The sequence below is a fragment of the Pezoporus wallicus genome, unplaced genomic scaffold (assembly GCF_028554395.1).
Source record: "Pezoporus wallicus isolate ANWC-B61680 ecotype Strahan unplaced genomic scaffold, APGP_CSIRO_Pwel_v1 contig_4722, whole genome shotgun sequence".
Taxonomy (NCBI): Eukaryota; Metazoa; Chordata; class Aves; order Psittaciformes; family Psittacidae; genus Pezoporus; species Pezoporus wallicus.
Window position 1 is genome coordinate 235242 of NW_026641840.1, and position 17329 is coordinate 252570.

The 17329-nt window shown below is 47.5% G+C and overlaps 1 protein-coding gene across 1 annotated transcript in view; it reads right to left on the bottom strand.

Annotated features, from left to right (window-relative positions):
- PODXL (podocalyxin like) overlaps positions 1 to 10747 on the bottom strand; it is a 45474-nt gene extending 34727 nt beyond the window's left edge. Inside the window, exon 1 of the mRNA XM_057425545.1 lies at positions 10650 to 10747. Coding sequence (XP_057281528.1) covers positions 10650 to 10686 — 37 coding nt within the window. The 5' untranslated portion in view covers positions 10687 to 10747. The remainder of the gene's footprint in view (positions 1 to 10649) is intronic.
- Between the last annotated feature and the right edge of the window lie 6582 nt (positions 10748 to 17329).

Genomic DNA, 17329 nt, shown 5'->3' on the forward strand with positions numbered 1-17329 from the left:
TGGCCTAACGAAACACAGAGTGAGGGCTGCAGATCTGGCCCATCTGCATGATGCTAGTGCGTCCTCTGCCTTGAGTTGGGCTGAACTGTAGCATATCAGACAACTTGATCAGCCTGAACTGATGTGTTGCAGCAGAAGCAGATGTGTCCACACTGTGGAGGTGATACCCCAATAGCTATAATGGCTATGGGCAAGAACACTGATACCAGGAGTGGCAATTACAACCATCTCAGTGGCAATGGTTGCTTGCAGCAGCATCCTGCCTAGTGAAGATGCCCTTTGAAAAGGGCCTCCTATGGTGAGGAGCTCAAAACACTGAGCCAAGAACATGCCTGTTGTCCAGAGGTTTGGGTTTTATCCTTCTTTTCTCCTCTGATGGTTGCCTTAAACTGCAATGTTTTATTTGTCAAGCTTGTTGGAGAAAGCAAGGAGATGCATCTAAATAAGCATGAGGATGAGAGGATCCAGGCTTCATCAGGCTCTGCAGAATAGTGATTTACTTTGGAAAGAAGAGGGGGGATTGAATTTATCACTCCCACCCTCCCCACACTCTCATGATAGGCATGCAGTGTAGATGGATGGAGGTCCACCAAGATCTGCTAGGCTACGTTTCTCTCTTGGACACAAGAAGGATCGCTCTAAGCTGGCCTCATCCCATTGGGAGAGGCTCTGTGCACTGCCATGGGCCTCAATCCATCAATGCCAGATCTCTTCCTAATTTGTGAAAACACCAAAGTGAAGATTAAATGTATTGCATGCTAAACCCAGCTAACAACACCCATGCCTCTTGGAGAACTTGGATTTTCCAACACTAAACAGGACTTGATTTGGATGGGAGACAAAACCTAGGCAGGCAATTAAAGGAAGCTTCATTAATTCTTGCTTTTCTTTATTATACTTTCTGTCTGCTCGTGCTGTGGGCAGATATCCAGGGTATCCAGACACTAAGTAAGTGTGGGGTTCGCCTTCAGTTAGGTGGGCAAAAGTCATATATACCCTGGGATATAAATCTCAGCTGGACATGTACATTCCCTTTGCAGCTCAAGGAGAGACACAACCAGCAGCTCCAGCAATAGTTAATCCAAAGACTCAAAACCAAGTGGAAACTGGCAGCTGAAAACCAAAATTGCTTCTTCTCCCCTTTTAAAGAGTAAAAGTGAGTTTTAAGAGAACGATTCCTGTTTATTCAAAACCCTTGAGGAACACAAACTGATTCACTTCAGTCACTTAACCCTGTCAAAGATTGATGCTTGAGATTTGCTCAGTGAAGTGTTTCGCTTTAAACTCAAAGGTATGTTGAAAAGTTTATGCCATAGGTATCCATGCCCTCGGCTAACTGATGTCTCTTAAAGGCATTTTAAATGCTGTTTTGCATCTGTCAGTTTATCAGATTTCCTCTGCAGGTAAAGAGTGATTGCCACCAACAAGCCCCAAATCAATCAGAAATCAAAACACAGCAGTGGCAGGCTATAGAACAGCTTAAACAAATATGTTTGCAGTGTGTCCACCTGGGTAGAAAACACAGTTGAAAGCCAAAGAGTGGGCTGTAAATCTCCAAGTTCTATAATAAGCAACTGGGGAGAACCAGCCCTGATGATAGGGCTATAGTTATGAATTGTAAATGAAAAACATGATTAAAATCAAATCATTCAAATGAAGGCTTTCTTCTTCTGTATTTTAAATGGTGATTCAAATTCATAATTTAAGCCACATTAATTTAAATCAAAGCACCCTGCCATAAAAGGAGGTTTTGAACCCTTTGTGAGGCTTTAATGAGAAAAAAAAAGGACACTCTTCTGTTGAATGCAGTTGATGGGGTTTATTGGTGCAATTTCTGGGTAGAAACTGTCTTAGAAGCCTACAGAATTGCACAGACTGATAGTCTTGAGGGTTTCTTTGAGCTGTCTGGGAAAACTCCCAGGAAACAAGATGATTTCCTATACTAAGGTGGTGTAATAAGCTCAAAACTTACTTTTCTCCAGTATTCCACATGACTGTTCAGGGCAGGAAAATTTATCACTTGTGCCAAGAGGTCAGCATCTCTCATTGCTTTTTTGGCATGGGAATTACCCCGAGGCTTGGGCGAGTGTGGAGGTGATGGTGAGCTGAGATTTAACTCTGCATACTTGAAAAGTAGGGTTAAAGGTGTGATTTTTACTTCATGGCTTTGAGCCAATGTGATACCATGTCCTGTTTTGCTTATGTTTTGTCCCAGATGTCTCTTGGCTGGATCAGGAACCTAACAGGAATTGCTGGTTCATCCCATTTTCAGCACACACATCACTGCTGCTCAGCTTTTCCTTGCCACATGGGATTTTGGTGTGCTTATACCATTGCTTTGCTTTGGTATCAATTCATACGCCCTTTGATAGAGGCAGTGGAGAGAACAAACACTTCATAGCATTGTTTCAAACCAGATCAGGGGGCTGATGCTTCTGAAAACTGAACCAATATCAGAAGAAAGAACTAGAAAAAGAGGAAAATAAAACAAGAGGGGGTCATTTCATGCTTTTACTGCATTTTGCTGCTCTCTCCACTTTGCCAAGAAAAGCCCACGGGGACAAACGTTTATTCCTTTATTTGTTATTTTAACCTGTGTAGGCTCTGAAACCAAATCAGGTCACCAGCAGCTACAGTGGGGGATGATGGCTGAAAACATGCATGAATGGGAATGCTGGGTTTGGAGTTGTGCAATCACAGCCTGGTTTGAGAGTGCTCCTTATTAGTGGGCCTAGTGCCCGGTAGAAAACTTGCTTCCCTTACCTGGGCTTTAAATATATTTTCTGTTTCTTAATAAATCAGAAATATCCAACAAGGTCAACTTTAATTCTTTAATTCCATATATATATATTTATATATACACTATATATATCCAGGACATTGGTTACCTGACGTTACTCCAGTATAACCCCTGCTAACCACATCCGTGCCGGGGAGCACAGTGCATCCCTTTAACTACTCTGCTTTTTCTCATAGTCAAGCAAACAGTATCTCGATAAGCAGCATATAATAGTCATTCTGAGACCTATCCAATTCCCACAGGCTGCAGCAGGATCATTTTTACTTTCCCATTTTTTTCTCCCCATTTGCCTACGTGGTGGAATGTCTTATCTCACCCTCCTGCTTTAGACTCCAGGGAGGAGAAAAGCTATTGCTATTAGGTTTCAAAGGAGCACTTTCTCAAACACAGTTTCTCCAAACCCTTCTTGCAGAGTCTTTCAAGTCCCCTTTGGCAAAGTTGGAAATCTGGCTTTTTCTCTTTGCCCCTTAGAGTAAATGTCTGACAAGGTTGTCTTCTCATTTCTCTACAATGGATCTAATAGATCTTTAAGCACTACAGCTTAACTGTAAGCCAATTTTTACCTCCTCCTCCAGTTAAATTTACTAAAATCAATTAAGGATGAGAAGGAAAATTTCAGCCTTTGCCACTAATAACTAAGGCCTTATTCTTCCCCTGCAAAATGACCTTCCTCCTCTGTTTCACCAGTCTCATGAGACATATGGTGTAAGACCAAAGCTCCCTGCACACAGAGCTAGTAAGACAGAGGAAAAGCCACTGGATTAATCCAATTTTTATTAAGGATGCTAAGAATATGAGCCAGACCTCACGCAACATATAAAATGAGACTAACTCAGAAATAAAATATAACCTTTTTCCATTTTGGAGGAGGTTTTAATGTAAATCCTGTCTGCCCTTTTCTAAGGCATCTGTCCTGTACCTGCCTTCCAACACAGACTTGGTTTCTAAACCTAAAGACTGCGTTCTTCTTATCTGCCTTTCTATTTTGCAGCCTTTAGGGTGCACTCCTGACCCACCACCAAGAAGTTCTTCCAAATCCTGAAAACCAATCTTTTTGACCTTTTTAAGCAAACAGAGATACTGTTGTGCAACATAAGTGCATCCAGGGGCAGATCCTGGGTATTTCTGGTGTAAGGTCATACCCTGTTAGGTAGCATGTATGGAGACAAGCATCTGTAGGGGCTAAGTCATCCCAAACTGCATCAACATTGCCTTCAGAAGATGCCCATTTCTCTCTGACTGACAGCAGCTGGATTCAAGAACGGCTTAAGATACTTGGTTAAGTATCCCAACCTACATGGCATTACCTTCGGTGGGAGGCAAAAGCAACTTGCCCACAACTGCAGAAGAGCTGGTACCACCAGGACTCACAGTTTTCCCTTTCACTGCAAGGCAGCTCATTCCAGCTTGCCCAAATGGGGGCCCTTTCCCTTTCTGCTGCCACCCAGCCCCAGTACTACGTCGAGACGAGGGACCTTGGACACTGGAAGCCAAATCTCAACTGGCATGTTGTCGTCATGCCGCTGGTTTATTGCAGATGCACATCGAAAAGCAGCTGAATTCCAATAACCCCAAATAAATCATAGAATCCCAGACTGGTTTGGGTTGGAAGGGACCTTAAAGCTCATCCAGTTCCAACCCCTGCCACAGGCAGGGACACCTTCCACTAGAGCAGCTTGCTCCAAGGCCCTGTGTCCAGCCTGGCCTTGAACACTGCCAGGGATGGGGCAGCCACAGCTTCTCTGGGCACCCAGGAAAGGTTCATTCCCCCGTGTTACCCCTTCTGCTCTATGTTGGGCATTGAGGCATTGCACTGAGTTAATTTTAATAAGTCATTTGCATTCTCCTGCCTCCTTGCAACACTTTGTCACCAAACTGTCACCAGCGCCTGCTGCGTGGTGCTGGCCTACAGCCAGGCAAGCCATGGGATGTACTTTCTCTATGGGACAGAAAAGGTGCCTGCAGTGCAGAGCGTGCTGCAAAGATGCAGGGATTCGCAAAGCTGCCACGTTTAGAGATGAGGAAAACATCAGCAAGAAGAGTTGGGACCCAATAAGCAAATGATCATTTGAGGATATTGATGCCATTGGGGTTTGGAGTAACTTTAGCTCTTGAAGTAGAGAGGGTTTTTATTTCTTTAGGGTTCATGGGACATTCTGGTATTTGCTGGTTCCCAATAGCTTTCAGCAATATTCAGTACTGAAGGCTGACTCTGAGACACAGTAAGGCTCAATTCAAGTGAATATGTGCATGACCCCCCAAATAACCCGCCACAGAGCTTTGCCTAGAAGGCACTAATGCTGCTACTGGCTCTTTCCATGACTCCCCAGGCGCTCACTATTTCTGGCACTATTTGCAATTCAAAGCCAGCAGCTAAGGTGAAGCAGGCTAAATCTCAAAGAAACTTGGAGACATTTAAGGCCAGGCTGGATGTGGTTCTGGGCTACCAGATATACTTCAAGATGTCTGTTCTCGCTGCAGGGGGTTGGACTGGATGAGCTTTGAAGGTCCCTTCCAAGCCAAAGTGTTCTGTGATTCTGTGAAACCTTCTCCCTTAGCTGTGGATGGAGGAGAGGACACTGATACCCATGACTCGGAAGGGTAGCTAGAAGAAAACTAGCGCTGCATCAGCATGGCCCCACGTTCTCACATTGTAAAGGGGTAGAAACCAGAAGTGCAAAGCCAGCAACTTCTCCTGAGTCACAGCAGAGGGCCCAGCTCCAAACTTATTGTCATGATAAAATACCTCTAAATGTCACTTGTCACTTCTCCCCATGCAGCATCATGAGGTTGCTTCTGGCCATGGAAAGCTGGTGTTGCATTGCAGGCTCCTGCTCCTCAAGTCTTTGTTGATGCTATTTGCACTGCAGCAGTCCCAGAGATCCCAACTGAGAGCATCTCCCCATCCCTAGACACTCACCACATGGTCTCTCCACCAAACAGCGCACAGTATAAACAGATGCATGGAAAATAGAGAGAGAAACTGTGGCACAGCCAGTCCTTTAAATAGCATTTCAGCTCTTTGGTTCGTAGCATATCATATATGATTTAAGTACAGTAATAAGGAAGATCAACTTTGCCTCCTCTGCTCTGTCTACCTTCTCAACCAGGACTGTTAAGCTCAAAAGTAACACATTTCCAGGTAAAAGCTAATCCCAATGCTTAGACACCTTGAAACTGGAGCTGTGGCATGGGCAGAGCACATCCCTCCTGCCTCTACTCTGTTTTAATTGGATCTCCATATTCCTCAAGGACCTCCTGAGCAAAGCACCACAAGGCTTCAGCCCAGCCTACAACACACAAACATGCAGTTAGAGCTGTTGGCACCTACCAAAGCACAGATGAGCTGTCCCCATCCCTCCCAAAGAATGAAGAAGCAGCAGGAGAAAGCACCTCACCCCGTGGTGTGGGACACCACCACACCAGGAAGTTTGGGGGAAAAGATGGGCTCTTTTTTAAGGTTAAGCCCCAACGGCATGTGGAAAAGGTTTTGGGGGAGATGGGTTGTGCATCCCCCAACCCCATTGTGCAGCAGGACCTGCAAGGCCCCCATGCAGAATTAGTTTTGAGCTTGGTTGCCTCACAAGCTACAAGTCTCTTCATCAGGGGTTGTAGTGGTAGGACAAGGAGTTGTGGGTTGAAGAGTGAATTTGCAATCCCAAGACCACTGCATCTCTGCAATGTGAACAATGCATCAAAGCACCGGGGTTAGTGGTGAGCTGAGCCCAGGTAGCTGGAGAACCACAAATGCCAGATGACTGCATGGTTTAGAAGTGAAAAAAAGCCAGGCTGGGTCAGTTCTCTGTGAAGGAAAGGGCAGGCATTGCAAGAATTCCAAAACAACATCCTTAGGTGGAGGTTGGCCAGTTATGGGAGAAGCTGTGCACGTCAACAGGCTTTCGAGAAGGAAGTTGGCAGAAGTATGTGAAAAGGCTTCAGATGGGTTGTGAGATCTCACATGCCTGCACACGGGGAATGGACCAAACTGGGCTACCTGGATTCCTGCAAAGGGCAAGCCCTCTCGTGACGTTGAGGTTGGCTGTGGAACAAGACTGAAGGTGAGGTGGATGCTCAGGCTGCATGTTTCTGCCCATGTGTTCGTTCCCCATCAGATCAACAGGAGGAAAGGAAGGATTTTTGTGCCCCCATGGGTGCGTTGTTCACTACGTGCTTGGTCCTGCTACTGCTTGGACCACTTGGAGATGTAGTTACTGAATGCAACCGGTCTTGGGGCTAGAGAAGCACAGAGCAGTTCAGCTGGATGTGATGAAAAAGGTCAGATTTAGGCTATATATTAGGCAGCAGTTCTTCCCTGTGAGGATGCTGAGGCGCTGGCACAGGGAGCCCAGAGAAGCTGTGGCTGCCCCATCCCTGGCAGTGTTCAAGGCCAGGTTGGACACAGGAGCAAGCTGCCCTAGTGGAAGGTGTCCCTGCCCGTGTCAGGGGTTGGAACTGGGTGAGCTTTAAGCTCCCTTCCGACCCAAACCAATCTGGGATTTTACAGCAAGATCTCATCTCCCCAGAGCATCACCCTATAAGGATGAAGCTGCATTTGCCTCATCCTTCCTGGCCCAGGCGAGCATCACAGGGCTCTGGCTGCTGCAGTGGGTCCTTAGAGAAGGGGCAAAGGGGTCACCCAGCCACTATCACGGAGAAGGGGCAAAATTCAGGGCAGGCATGAGCAGGTGGGATGAATGGGGTCCTGCACCTAACCCCAAACATCTCCTCTCAGCCCTTGTACAGCGATATAACACCCAGAATAACACAGGAGGGCTATTGCACAGCCTGAGGGACCCTCGCTGGCTATAATCAACCTCCAATCAGTTTCCACTGCCTGAACCCCAAAGCATCCCAGAACTCATGTCAACAGGCTTAGGTCTTTCAGAGGGTGCAGATGGGAAGAGAAAATGCATGATTTACAGGGCAAATAATAACCCAAGCACAACCCCAGCCTCCCTGCAAATGCTGAGAGCAGATATTTCCAGCCAGTCTCCCATCAATGACAACATGAATGATCACCATCCTCCTCCTCATAAGCCTTTAAAGCAACTCTCCGGAATTAAATCAGTGTCTTGCATGGTTCCAGCTCCTTTCATCCCAGGATCTTCAAGTGCTTTACAAACAATTCTTTAATTAAGCCTTTTAAACAGACCCCGGGGTATGGTTACTGTGTCTGCTTCACCACTGGGGAAAATCAAAGCGCTGCACTGCTAAAACAGCTCACAAAAAGGTTGCAAAAGCCTTATCGAAGTTCCTCCAACAGCAAATCCATAAGGAGATATGCTCTGCTTCGATGCTGATTTTAAAACCCTCTGGTTAACAATGGTTTTTCTCCTCCTGCAGGCATGGCCCCAATTGCCTTCCCCTGCCCGTGTCAAGATTAGTATTCAGTGGATAAAATGGGGTTTAAAAATGCACATCTTTGACAGCGTGTCTTGGACAAACACAACTCCCAGTACCCCGGAGCCAGCACAGCTTTGGGAACGAAAAGGAGTGTTTTGGCAACAAGGATTTAAACCCCATCAATCTGTTTGCTTTGAGCTGGGCAAAGGGTTGAGCTCTGGTTAAACCCCCATCCTGCCTTTTTCTGCCCCCAGGACAGGTTGGAGCTGTGGCTCTTTTTAACCCCCTGAGAATAAAAGGTATCCTTTTTCCTCTTGCTGATGCAATTTGGCCAAAATACCCTGTGTGGGAGAGAAGATGATGTATGGAGAAAGAACAAATAGGATCAAACGTCCTGTGAACACGCTGTAATGGATGAATTTAAAGATGTTATTTGCCCGATATCATGTTTGCTGCCTCTCGTACACACCGGCTGTGACTTCTCTGAGCCTGGTTCCATTCTGATTCACAGCAGGGAAATAAAGGGAGAACCTCTGCAGGTACAAACCTGGGAGCTGGTGTTTCTAGTGAAGTAGCTGTACCCCAAATACCTGCTCTTAAGAACTTTAGCAGCCTTCTGTTGAGGCTGCTCTGTTGTTACCTTCTTCCCCATGATACCCAAAACCACGCTCCGAAATCCCAGCTCACTGCTCACGCACCCATTTCACATCCAAATCATGAGGACTCCATGCCAATTACTATTAAGATACCCCAAATCTTACAGTTCCACTTGCAAACCCAGCTTCTCCCCATTTTGCAGGTGAATTTTAGGTTTTGAGTAGCTCAGACGACTGCAGCAGATACCAGCCCTACAGTTAAACACTGCTGGACTCCAACCCTTACCACCCAGCAAAAAGGGGTGCCTATTTTGGGTCTCTAAGGAAGAAAACCCTGTCGCCAATAGCCAGGGAGCAAAAAAGCACCTCTAAGGAGCTTGGTTTGAAACCTCAGAGCAGCAACACGTGGCAGAAAACACTGTTTCAAAGGATTTAATACATTAATTTCCGAGAAAAATGTAATAGGATCATTTGGGAGTGCTACAGAAGCAGGTCCCACCACCACCCTCCTGCTTAAAGCCTGTTTCGTACCAATTCCAGCCTATTTTGAAGAACAAAACCATCTGAGAAGGCAAAGTCAGCTAAACTCAGCTAAATTTTGGCCAGCACATGCAAAATTGCATTAGCAGCCCCTACTTTATGCCAACACTGATGAGGTTGAGGCTTCCTAAGTTTTAATACAAACAGAAACCTTCTCTTTTAAAGCCCAAGTTGACATCAGGGAGAGATGGGCACTTCCCACCTGCTCTTCCACCATGCCCTGGCATTGGGAGGAGCAGGAACAAACCAGACAGGCAGTGATTCTATTCTACTCTATTCTATTCCATTACATTATAGTTTTTCCTATTCTATTCCATCCTATTCTGTTCCATCTCATCCTATTCTATTCCGTCCCATTCTAGTCCATCCTATTCTGTTCCATCCCACTCTATTCCATCCTACTTTATTTCATCCTATGCTATCCATTTCATTTTACTCCATCCTACGCTATCCATTCCATTTTACTCCATCCTATTTCACTTCATAGAAACATAGATCCTATTTTACTCCATCTTATTTTATACCATCCTATTTTATTCCCTATTTCCCCCCTCCCTCATCTTCCCTGGATATAGAAAAGAAATACCCCTCTCCTCCCTACCTTTATTCACTTTGGAAACAATCACTGCATTCCCTTTCCCTGCTCCTTTTTGGCACAGTTTATGGTAATCTCTCCAATGCAACACCCCACCAGAGAACAAGACCCTTATCACCTGCAGCTCCCTTAACCCCAGCACTATCACAGGACCCCACACACTGCTTCCAACGCCATTCCCAAACATCCCCGGCATGACGCATCCTGCATGGGTCCCCATCCACCCCACACCGAAGGGTCTCCAGAAGTTTATCCTTTTCCCAATTCCACCATCAACTTCCAACAGGGAATTGCTGTTTCCCACCAGCTTTCCCCCCCTTCTTTTCCCACGCTATCAGGAGTGAGAGCTCACATTCAATACACACAGCACTTGGCACACCGGACCACACAAAAGTGGACGCATCAAACCCAACCAAAGATCCCCCCACCCTTTTTGCTCCATAGGACCCCAAAAGCACTTTGCACATCGACCCCTGCCCAGCGGCTTTGTGAAGCCGGATGAAGGAGCGAAGAAGCGGCGTGTTTAGCTCACACCGCTGCGTAAAGAACCGAAGCACTGCGGCTCTTGAGGCTCAAGTTGAGCTGCTGCGGACTGCTCGATGCGCTTAGTTTGTAAATAAGCAGGTAAATAAGCCTGGATTCACAAAGCGGGTGTGTATGGAGCGTCTTTTCCACCTTTCCACCCTATTTGCTCCCAACTACCGAGTAGTAAAGGGGGAAAGAGGGGAAGGCGAAGAGGCGAGGGATGTCGGAGGGGGGTCCGGGCGGCACTTACCGAGCAGCAGCAGCGGCAGCAGCAGCGGTGCCCGCATCGTGCTTCGGTGCCGTCCCCAGCGCGGCTCCCGGCTCAATCCCAGCGGGGCGGGCGGGCTCTGCCCTCCCCCGGCCCCGGTCCCGGTCCCCCCTCCCCGCCCCATTCGCCTTCTCCCGCTGTCGGGGGAGGGACAACGCGGCCCCGGCCCGCCCCAGCCTCCGCCCCACGGGAGAAAGGGGGGAGATGGAGGGAGGGTGAGAGGTTGAGGGGGCACCAAGGGGAACGCGCATCCCTCATGGGATGAGGTTTGGGGGGGGGGAGTTGGGGTACTCAAGTGCATGGGGAGGAGGGGGGTTTAAGGGGTTTCGTTGGGATGGGGACTTGAGGGGGGGGATTTAGAGGTTTTGTTGGGGTGGGTCCTGGGTTTTCTAGGGTTTTCATCAGGGTAGGAGGTTTGGAGGGATTTTGGGAGTTTCGTTGGGATGTGGGATTTGGGGGGGGGGGGGGGGGGGTTTTGGGATGCTCATTGGGATGAGGATTATGGGGGAGATTTGGGGTTCTTAACTGTGTGTGGGGAGTTGGGATGTTCATCAGGATGGGGATTTGGAGGGTGGGGGGTTCTCAACTGCATGGGGGAGTCTGGGGGTTTAACCAGGGTAGGAGGTTTGGGTTTGTTTTTTTTGGGGGGGGGGGGTGGGGGGATGTGGGATTCCTCCATGGAATTCGCCCCCTGGAATGGGATGGTGGATTTGGGGATCTCGTTGAGGTTGGATTTTGGATTTTTATTGGGCTGAGGGTTTGGGGCGGTTGGAATTCCCACCTGCATTTGTGGGGGATTTGGGGTTTCTAACAGAGTTGGGACTTGAGAGGGATTGGGAGTTATCATCGAGATGGGGGTTTCTAAGTTGATTGTGGATTCCCACTCACATGGGTAAGGATCTGGGATTTTCATCTGGATGGGGACTCGGGGATCAGCTTGGGGCTCCCACCGGCGTGGAGGAAATTTGGGATTTTTATCAGGATGGACATTTGGGGGTGGATTTGGGATTTTCAGATGGCTTTGATTTGCAATTCTCACCCTGCTTTTAAATACCATTTAAATAAATTAATGTGCATTTGCCTAAGATGTTTTCCAGGAAAAGTTTGGGAATGGCTTGAAGGAAACAACATGCCCAAAGGACTAAGGACAAGATTATCCTCACATCATTGCATTCTTTGTGGCAAGAGAGAAGGGTGCTGGAAGTTCTTTATCTGTGTTCAGGCAAGGAGCACTCACTGCAGCTAGGAGGGGGCTAAAAATAAGCTCAGGGTTTTGCATTGGATCCTCCTCCTTGCACCAGCTAAACCATGAACCATCATGGGCCCAGGGGTGGTAAAATCACCCTTCACTCCCAAAAGGGACTGTCCAAAGGTGGTTTTCTTGATGCCTTTGGCTAAAGATGGGCTGACTTCTTGTTGCAAGGTCACCTAGAGGAGACCTGGTGGGAAGCCTGGGTTAGCTGGCTCAGCCCTTGCTTTGAGTGTTGTCCCCACTAAAGGCTTCTTGTCCTGATTTTAGCTTCTGGGTCAGTGCAATGAGACTCTTCGTGTCCCTCAGCCCAGCTTCACCTCCCTTTGCGATGACTCTGCATTACACACCAGCTAAAAGCCATGAAACTCGAGTGCAATGAATGAATGTGTTGGTGCACATTATTAATCTTGCCAGCATCAGAGAGGCAGTTCTTTCTATCCCTGTGCAAGGTTCTCAATAACAGATCACATTTCCCCCCTCCCCACACACCTACACGCACACACTTTCTCCCAATCAGCATGTTTCGGTGTTAAGTGCCAAGTCAAGACAGCCTAGGGAAAAACCTGAGCTGCATCAGTATAACAGTGTCCCTGGGATGGAGAGGAGGGAAGTGATGCTCTGTTTATTGCACCAGCACCCATAATACACTGCAAAAATAGCCCATGGCACGTTGCTGTGGGGTAACAGTGACTGGGAAACTGGGGCTCCCTGAGGTGTGTTGGGTCTTCATGTTGAGTGAGGGCTGTGGTAAGGACAGGAGCAGAGCTCCCTTGGCAGCAACTAAGATAGATCTATGGGAAACAGAATGGCCTGAAATCCACTTAAAAATTCAGGCTGGCTTCAATGGCTTTTGGTTTTAGGCTGCAATGATTGTGCTGAGAGTTAGGAGGAGAAGAAATTCATCTGGCTGGTCCCATCAGCAGTGCTGGTCCTTTTGCCTTGGGCAGGGAGGAGGGAATCTGAGCATTTGATGCGTGAAGTCTTTTTAGATGGCTGATCTGGGCTGTAGGTTTCCTCTTAAGTTATCACAAGAGGCACCCTGCCACTTACACAGGGAGTTTTGTCAGTTCTCAACAGGGATGCTCTCAGCATGTTTGTTGGACCTCCTTTTGCCTAAAGATACAAGCAGGAGAGCACAGCCACTACAGGGGAGGGAGGATGCTGTGCAGAAAGCTTCCTTTGAGGGCTCTGTGGTTATCACTGGATACTGGAATCATAACAGCTCTGCCATCTGTGCTGGGTATTGCTTCTCACTCAGCAGGGCTGTCTCCTGAGGGTCTCCAGCCTCCTTTCTGACTGCAGCTCCTCCCTTTGTGCCAGCCTTGGTTGCTGGCAATTGCCATAGTGGTTAAAATAACAGCACAAAATCCACTTCTTGGGAACACCGATTCATCCAGAAACACGGTGATGGTCTTAAGGGTCACAGAGTCACAGAAGGGTTCGGTTGGAAGGGACCTTAAAGCTCATGTGGTTCCAACCCCTGGCACAGGCAGAGACACCTTCCACTGGATCAGGTTGCTCCAAGCCCCATCCAACCTGGCCGTGAACACTGCCAAACCTTTTCCAGCCTAGCTGATCTGTTGATTCCATGATTCTATGGGGCTAAACCTCCCTTTCCAAGGGGTAGCAGAAAGGACTCACATTATTTTCTGCTGCCTTGCTCGATTGTGTCGGCTCAGAATCTGCCTCTTGTCTCTGCTGCAAAGGGGATAATTACTAAGAGGGTGTCAGATCGAGACTGTGAATCATGAGCAGCTGCAGGAATAAAGAAAGGGATATTTAACATGACTGCTTCAGTATCTGGATGTCTATTAAAGCATATTCCACTCCTACCCATCTGCTGGGGTGGAAGGTCAGAAAAAGCCCTAACTCTGGAAGCTGTGCTTCTGGGGATGTCAAAAAGGGCTTCACAGAAAGAGGTGAACACTCTTCTGCACCCAAAGATATGTGGCACTGCCAACAGGGAGCTTTATCACAAGTGGCCCAGCTATGGAGGTTTGCCTAAGTGCCAGCATCATGGGGTCAGGAAATTAAGTAAAGGCTTTGGCTTTCAGCTCCAAGCACGAAAAGGCATGTTTAGAGGTGCAGAGAAACCCTTTGGGGAATGGTCTGCGCATCTGCCTGAGAAATGGGAACAAAAAGAGAAGAATTTACTCTAAAATTCGTTGTTGTTGTTGTTTATTATTATTATTATAAATCTCATGGTCTTAAGTCAGTCTATAATCTTGATATTGATTAGCACGGATTCATGTATAACCGGTTTCTGTGTCTCAGCTCAATATTTATCCAAGATTGTGAAAGAGCAGGACAAGAAGCCAGTGGTTTTAAGGTATGCAAGTCATCTGTGACAAAACTGCCTCAGGAGGGGGAAGACTTCACATGACACAAGGTTTCTTTGTTGGGGAAACACTAATACGCTTTCATTGCAACGCAAATGCTATGGAAACCCCATTGTTTTGCAATGTAAAAGTAAACTGGACAAAGGAGAAGAAAACATAAAGCAGGAGATGCTCCCATGCCTCACAGCACTGGGATGAATTCCCAAAGAAAGCTTTTCTTCTCCATACTATGTAATTCCTTCTTAGCTGTGTTCAGATTCACCATAACATTTGACTGATGTCTCCGCGCATCCTTGCAGTATTTACCTCTTTGCACAGAGAAAACCTACCCAGCATGAAAGCCCTCGGGCTGAGATCCAGCTTAGGATCGTTTAACTTGCCAGGAATCCAGTTTTATTGGATGTCATCACCCATCTTCCTTGTACAAAGTAATAACATTTGGAATTCAAGTTTGGGGTTAAGATGAGAAAACGAACGGCAGCGCATAGGGCTGGTATTTCTGGCATGAGTAACTGTGAACAACAGTACAGGAGCTCCTGGGGTGGAGATCACCAGTGGTTATTTCAGGCAGGAGAGCATAAAACACCTTCCAACCTCCCGTTCCTTCAGCAAGAGTCAAAAATACCTATTTTTGGTGCCTGATGTCTGCCTGACAGCCCCAAGGAAATGGGACCTCTGATGGAGCTAAGCTTGCAGCCAGATCTGAAGCGATGGGAATTGGTGATTTGTGAGAAAAAACACAGCGAAACAGTTTGTGGTGGACATGGGATGGGGAACGGAGGCGATCGCCTGCTCTTTCAGAAGATGGGGAGTTGCAAGTGTCATGACAGGGACTGCTTCTTAGCCTGGACCTGAGCCAGCAAGAAGAACTGAACTGCAGCTTGCTTCAGGATCAGGAATCCTAAAGTCATAGGGATCACCTGCTCCAGCCTTTCTAGGCAAAGCATGACCTACACTAGATGTCCCAGCACCCTGTCCCGATGAATCTTAAATCCGTGTCCAACAGTGGGGAATCCACCACTTCCTTGAAGAGATTGTTCCAGTGGCTTATTGTTCTCATGGTGAAACGTTTTCCTCTTCTGTCCAGTTGGAATCTCCCCAGCAGTAACTTGGGCCCGTCACCCCTCTTTTCCATGTGACTCCTTGTCGAAAGGGAGTCTCCATCTTCTTTGTAGTCATCCTTTATCTGCTGGAACATGGGGATAAGGTCTCCCCTGAGCCTTCTTTTCTCCAGCTGAACAGTCCCAGCTCTCTCAGTCCTTGGATGGTCTTTGTGGCTCTTCTCTGGACCCTCTCCAGCCTGTCCACATGTAGAGCAGGGACCAAAACTGAATCTAGTATTCCAGGTGTGAACTGAGTCCAGTATTCCAGGATTAGACATAGGTGCCTGGATGCATCTCAGGTAATGGAAATGTCTTCATGGCAAGAAGCATACTCCCAGAGAGATGTGGAGCTGCAGCATAGGATACTAATGGTTGCTGCATAGCAGGTGCATTGGAAAGGATGACATGGAGAGGCAAAACTCTACCCACTGGGGCTAAGGAGAGTTCATAAACACACCTCAACGTCTCGTATCACATTTGGCTCTCATTGTCCTGCATACAGAGCTCACCTAATGGTTTGCACTGAAAGGGAGGAGGGAAGTGATGCAGGATAGAAAAACAAACAGCCCTTTAGGAAGGGCAGGCAAACAGCTAGACACATTTTCCACTGCTAGAAATAGGCACTGGTGGAAACCTGTCCCTCTGCCTGTGTCTAGCTAAATAGACTAGAACAGGCTATTTCAGTTGGAAGGGATCTAAAGCAATCATCTAGCCCCACTGTCTGATCAGTTCAGGGCTGACCGAAAGTTAAAGCATGTTGTTAAGGGCATCGTCAAAATGACTCTCAAACATCAACTACTTCTCTAGGAAGCCTGTTCCAGTGTTTGAGATCCTCTTGGTAAAGAAAAGCTTACTCATGTCCAGCCTGAACCTCCCCTGGTGCAGCTCTGAACCATTCCCATGCATCCTATCACTGGATCCCAGGGAGAAGAGCTCAGCACCCCCTCTCCACTTCCCCTCCTCAGGAAGCTGTGAAGAGCAATCCAGGCATCTCTTTTTCAAGCCCAGAGTGAGTGGAGAATTGTATCAGTTCTGCCCCAAAGTCCCTTCTGTTCACTCTCCCCACAAACTCCTGCAGAGGTCTATGGGGTGGAAAGGATCACTAGGAGACCCCTACAATAGATTTGGGGTGGATTGCTCCCTTTTGCTGGACAATGGACCAGCGTTATTTCCTTCTGGAACATCTTGAGTTCCCAATCTCCTGGCTTCAGTGGGAATTTCCTCTTGGCACTGGGTTCCTCCAACCCAAATATATTCTGTGCCTCCCACTTGGGTGCAAACTCCAAACACCAACTCTGCATCTCTTCCCATAGGCTTTGCCACTTTCTCATCCCTCTTCAACAAGGATTTGCCCCGAAACAGCCTTGGAGTTACCAGGGCAACCTGCAGAGGTCTGGCAGCCTGGATCGTTGTTTGGGGCTGCAGCTGCCCCGAGGAATTCACTATTTGTTTTAGAGATAAAAGCTGCAACTTCCACACATTCTTCTTCCATTTCACTCTCCATTAACTGCGTTGCCCTGTCATAACAAAGCTCATTGAATTATTAGAGATGAGGGCTGGGGAAAAGGATGGGGGAGAGAGCTTGTTGCACGTGATTTTGCTTTGTGGGCCCTCTCCAGGAAGCATCCATTGGTAGCAGGGTGGGTTTAGGATGTGGTTAGGGCTTTGTGGGAGTGCATGGGGGGACAGTGAGGGTTGCTGAGTGTTGCAGTGAGCTGGGAGTCGGGATGGGAGCGTTAATGGTCTGGTTGAATACAATAGTCTTGTAGGAGTCCTGTTTGCTTGTCTCTCTGGTCCTATCCTGGATCGCAAGCATTCCACTTCATGTCCTGCTTTCCCTTGTGCTTTTTTAGACATGATGGAAAAGTGAAAGGTAAATAGGAGGTCAATTGGAAACTTCAGGTCTGAGAATAGTGGCTGACCCAACCACCTCCTCCAGTACTACCAAGAACTCATACTCTCTCCCTT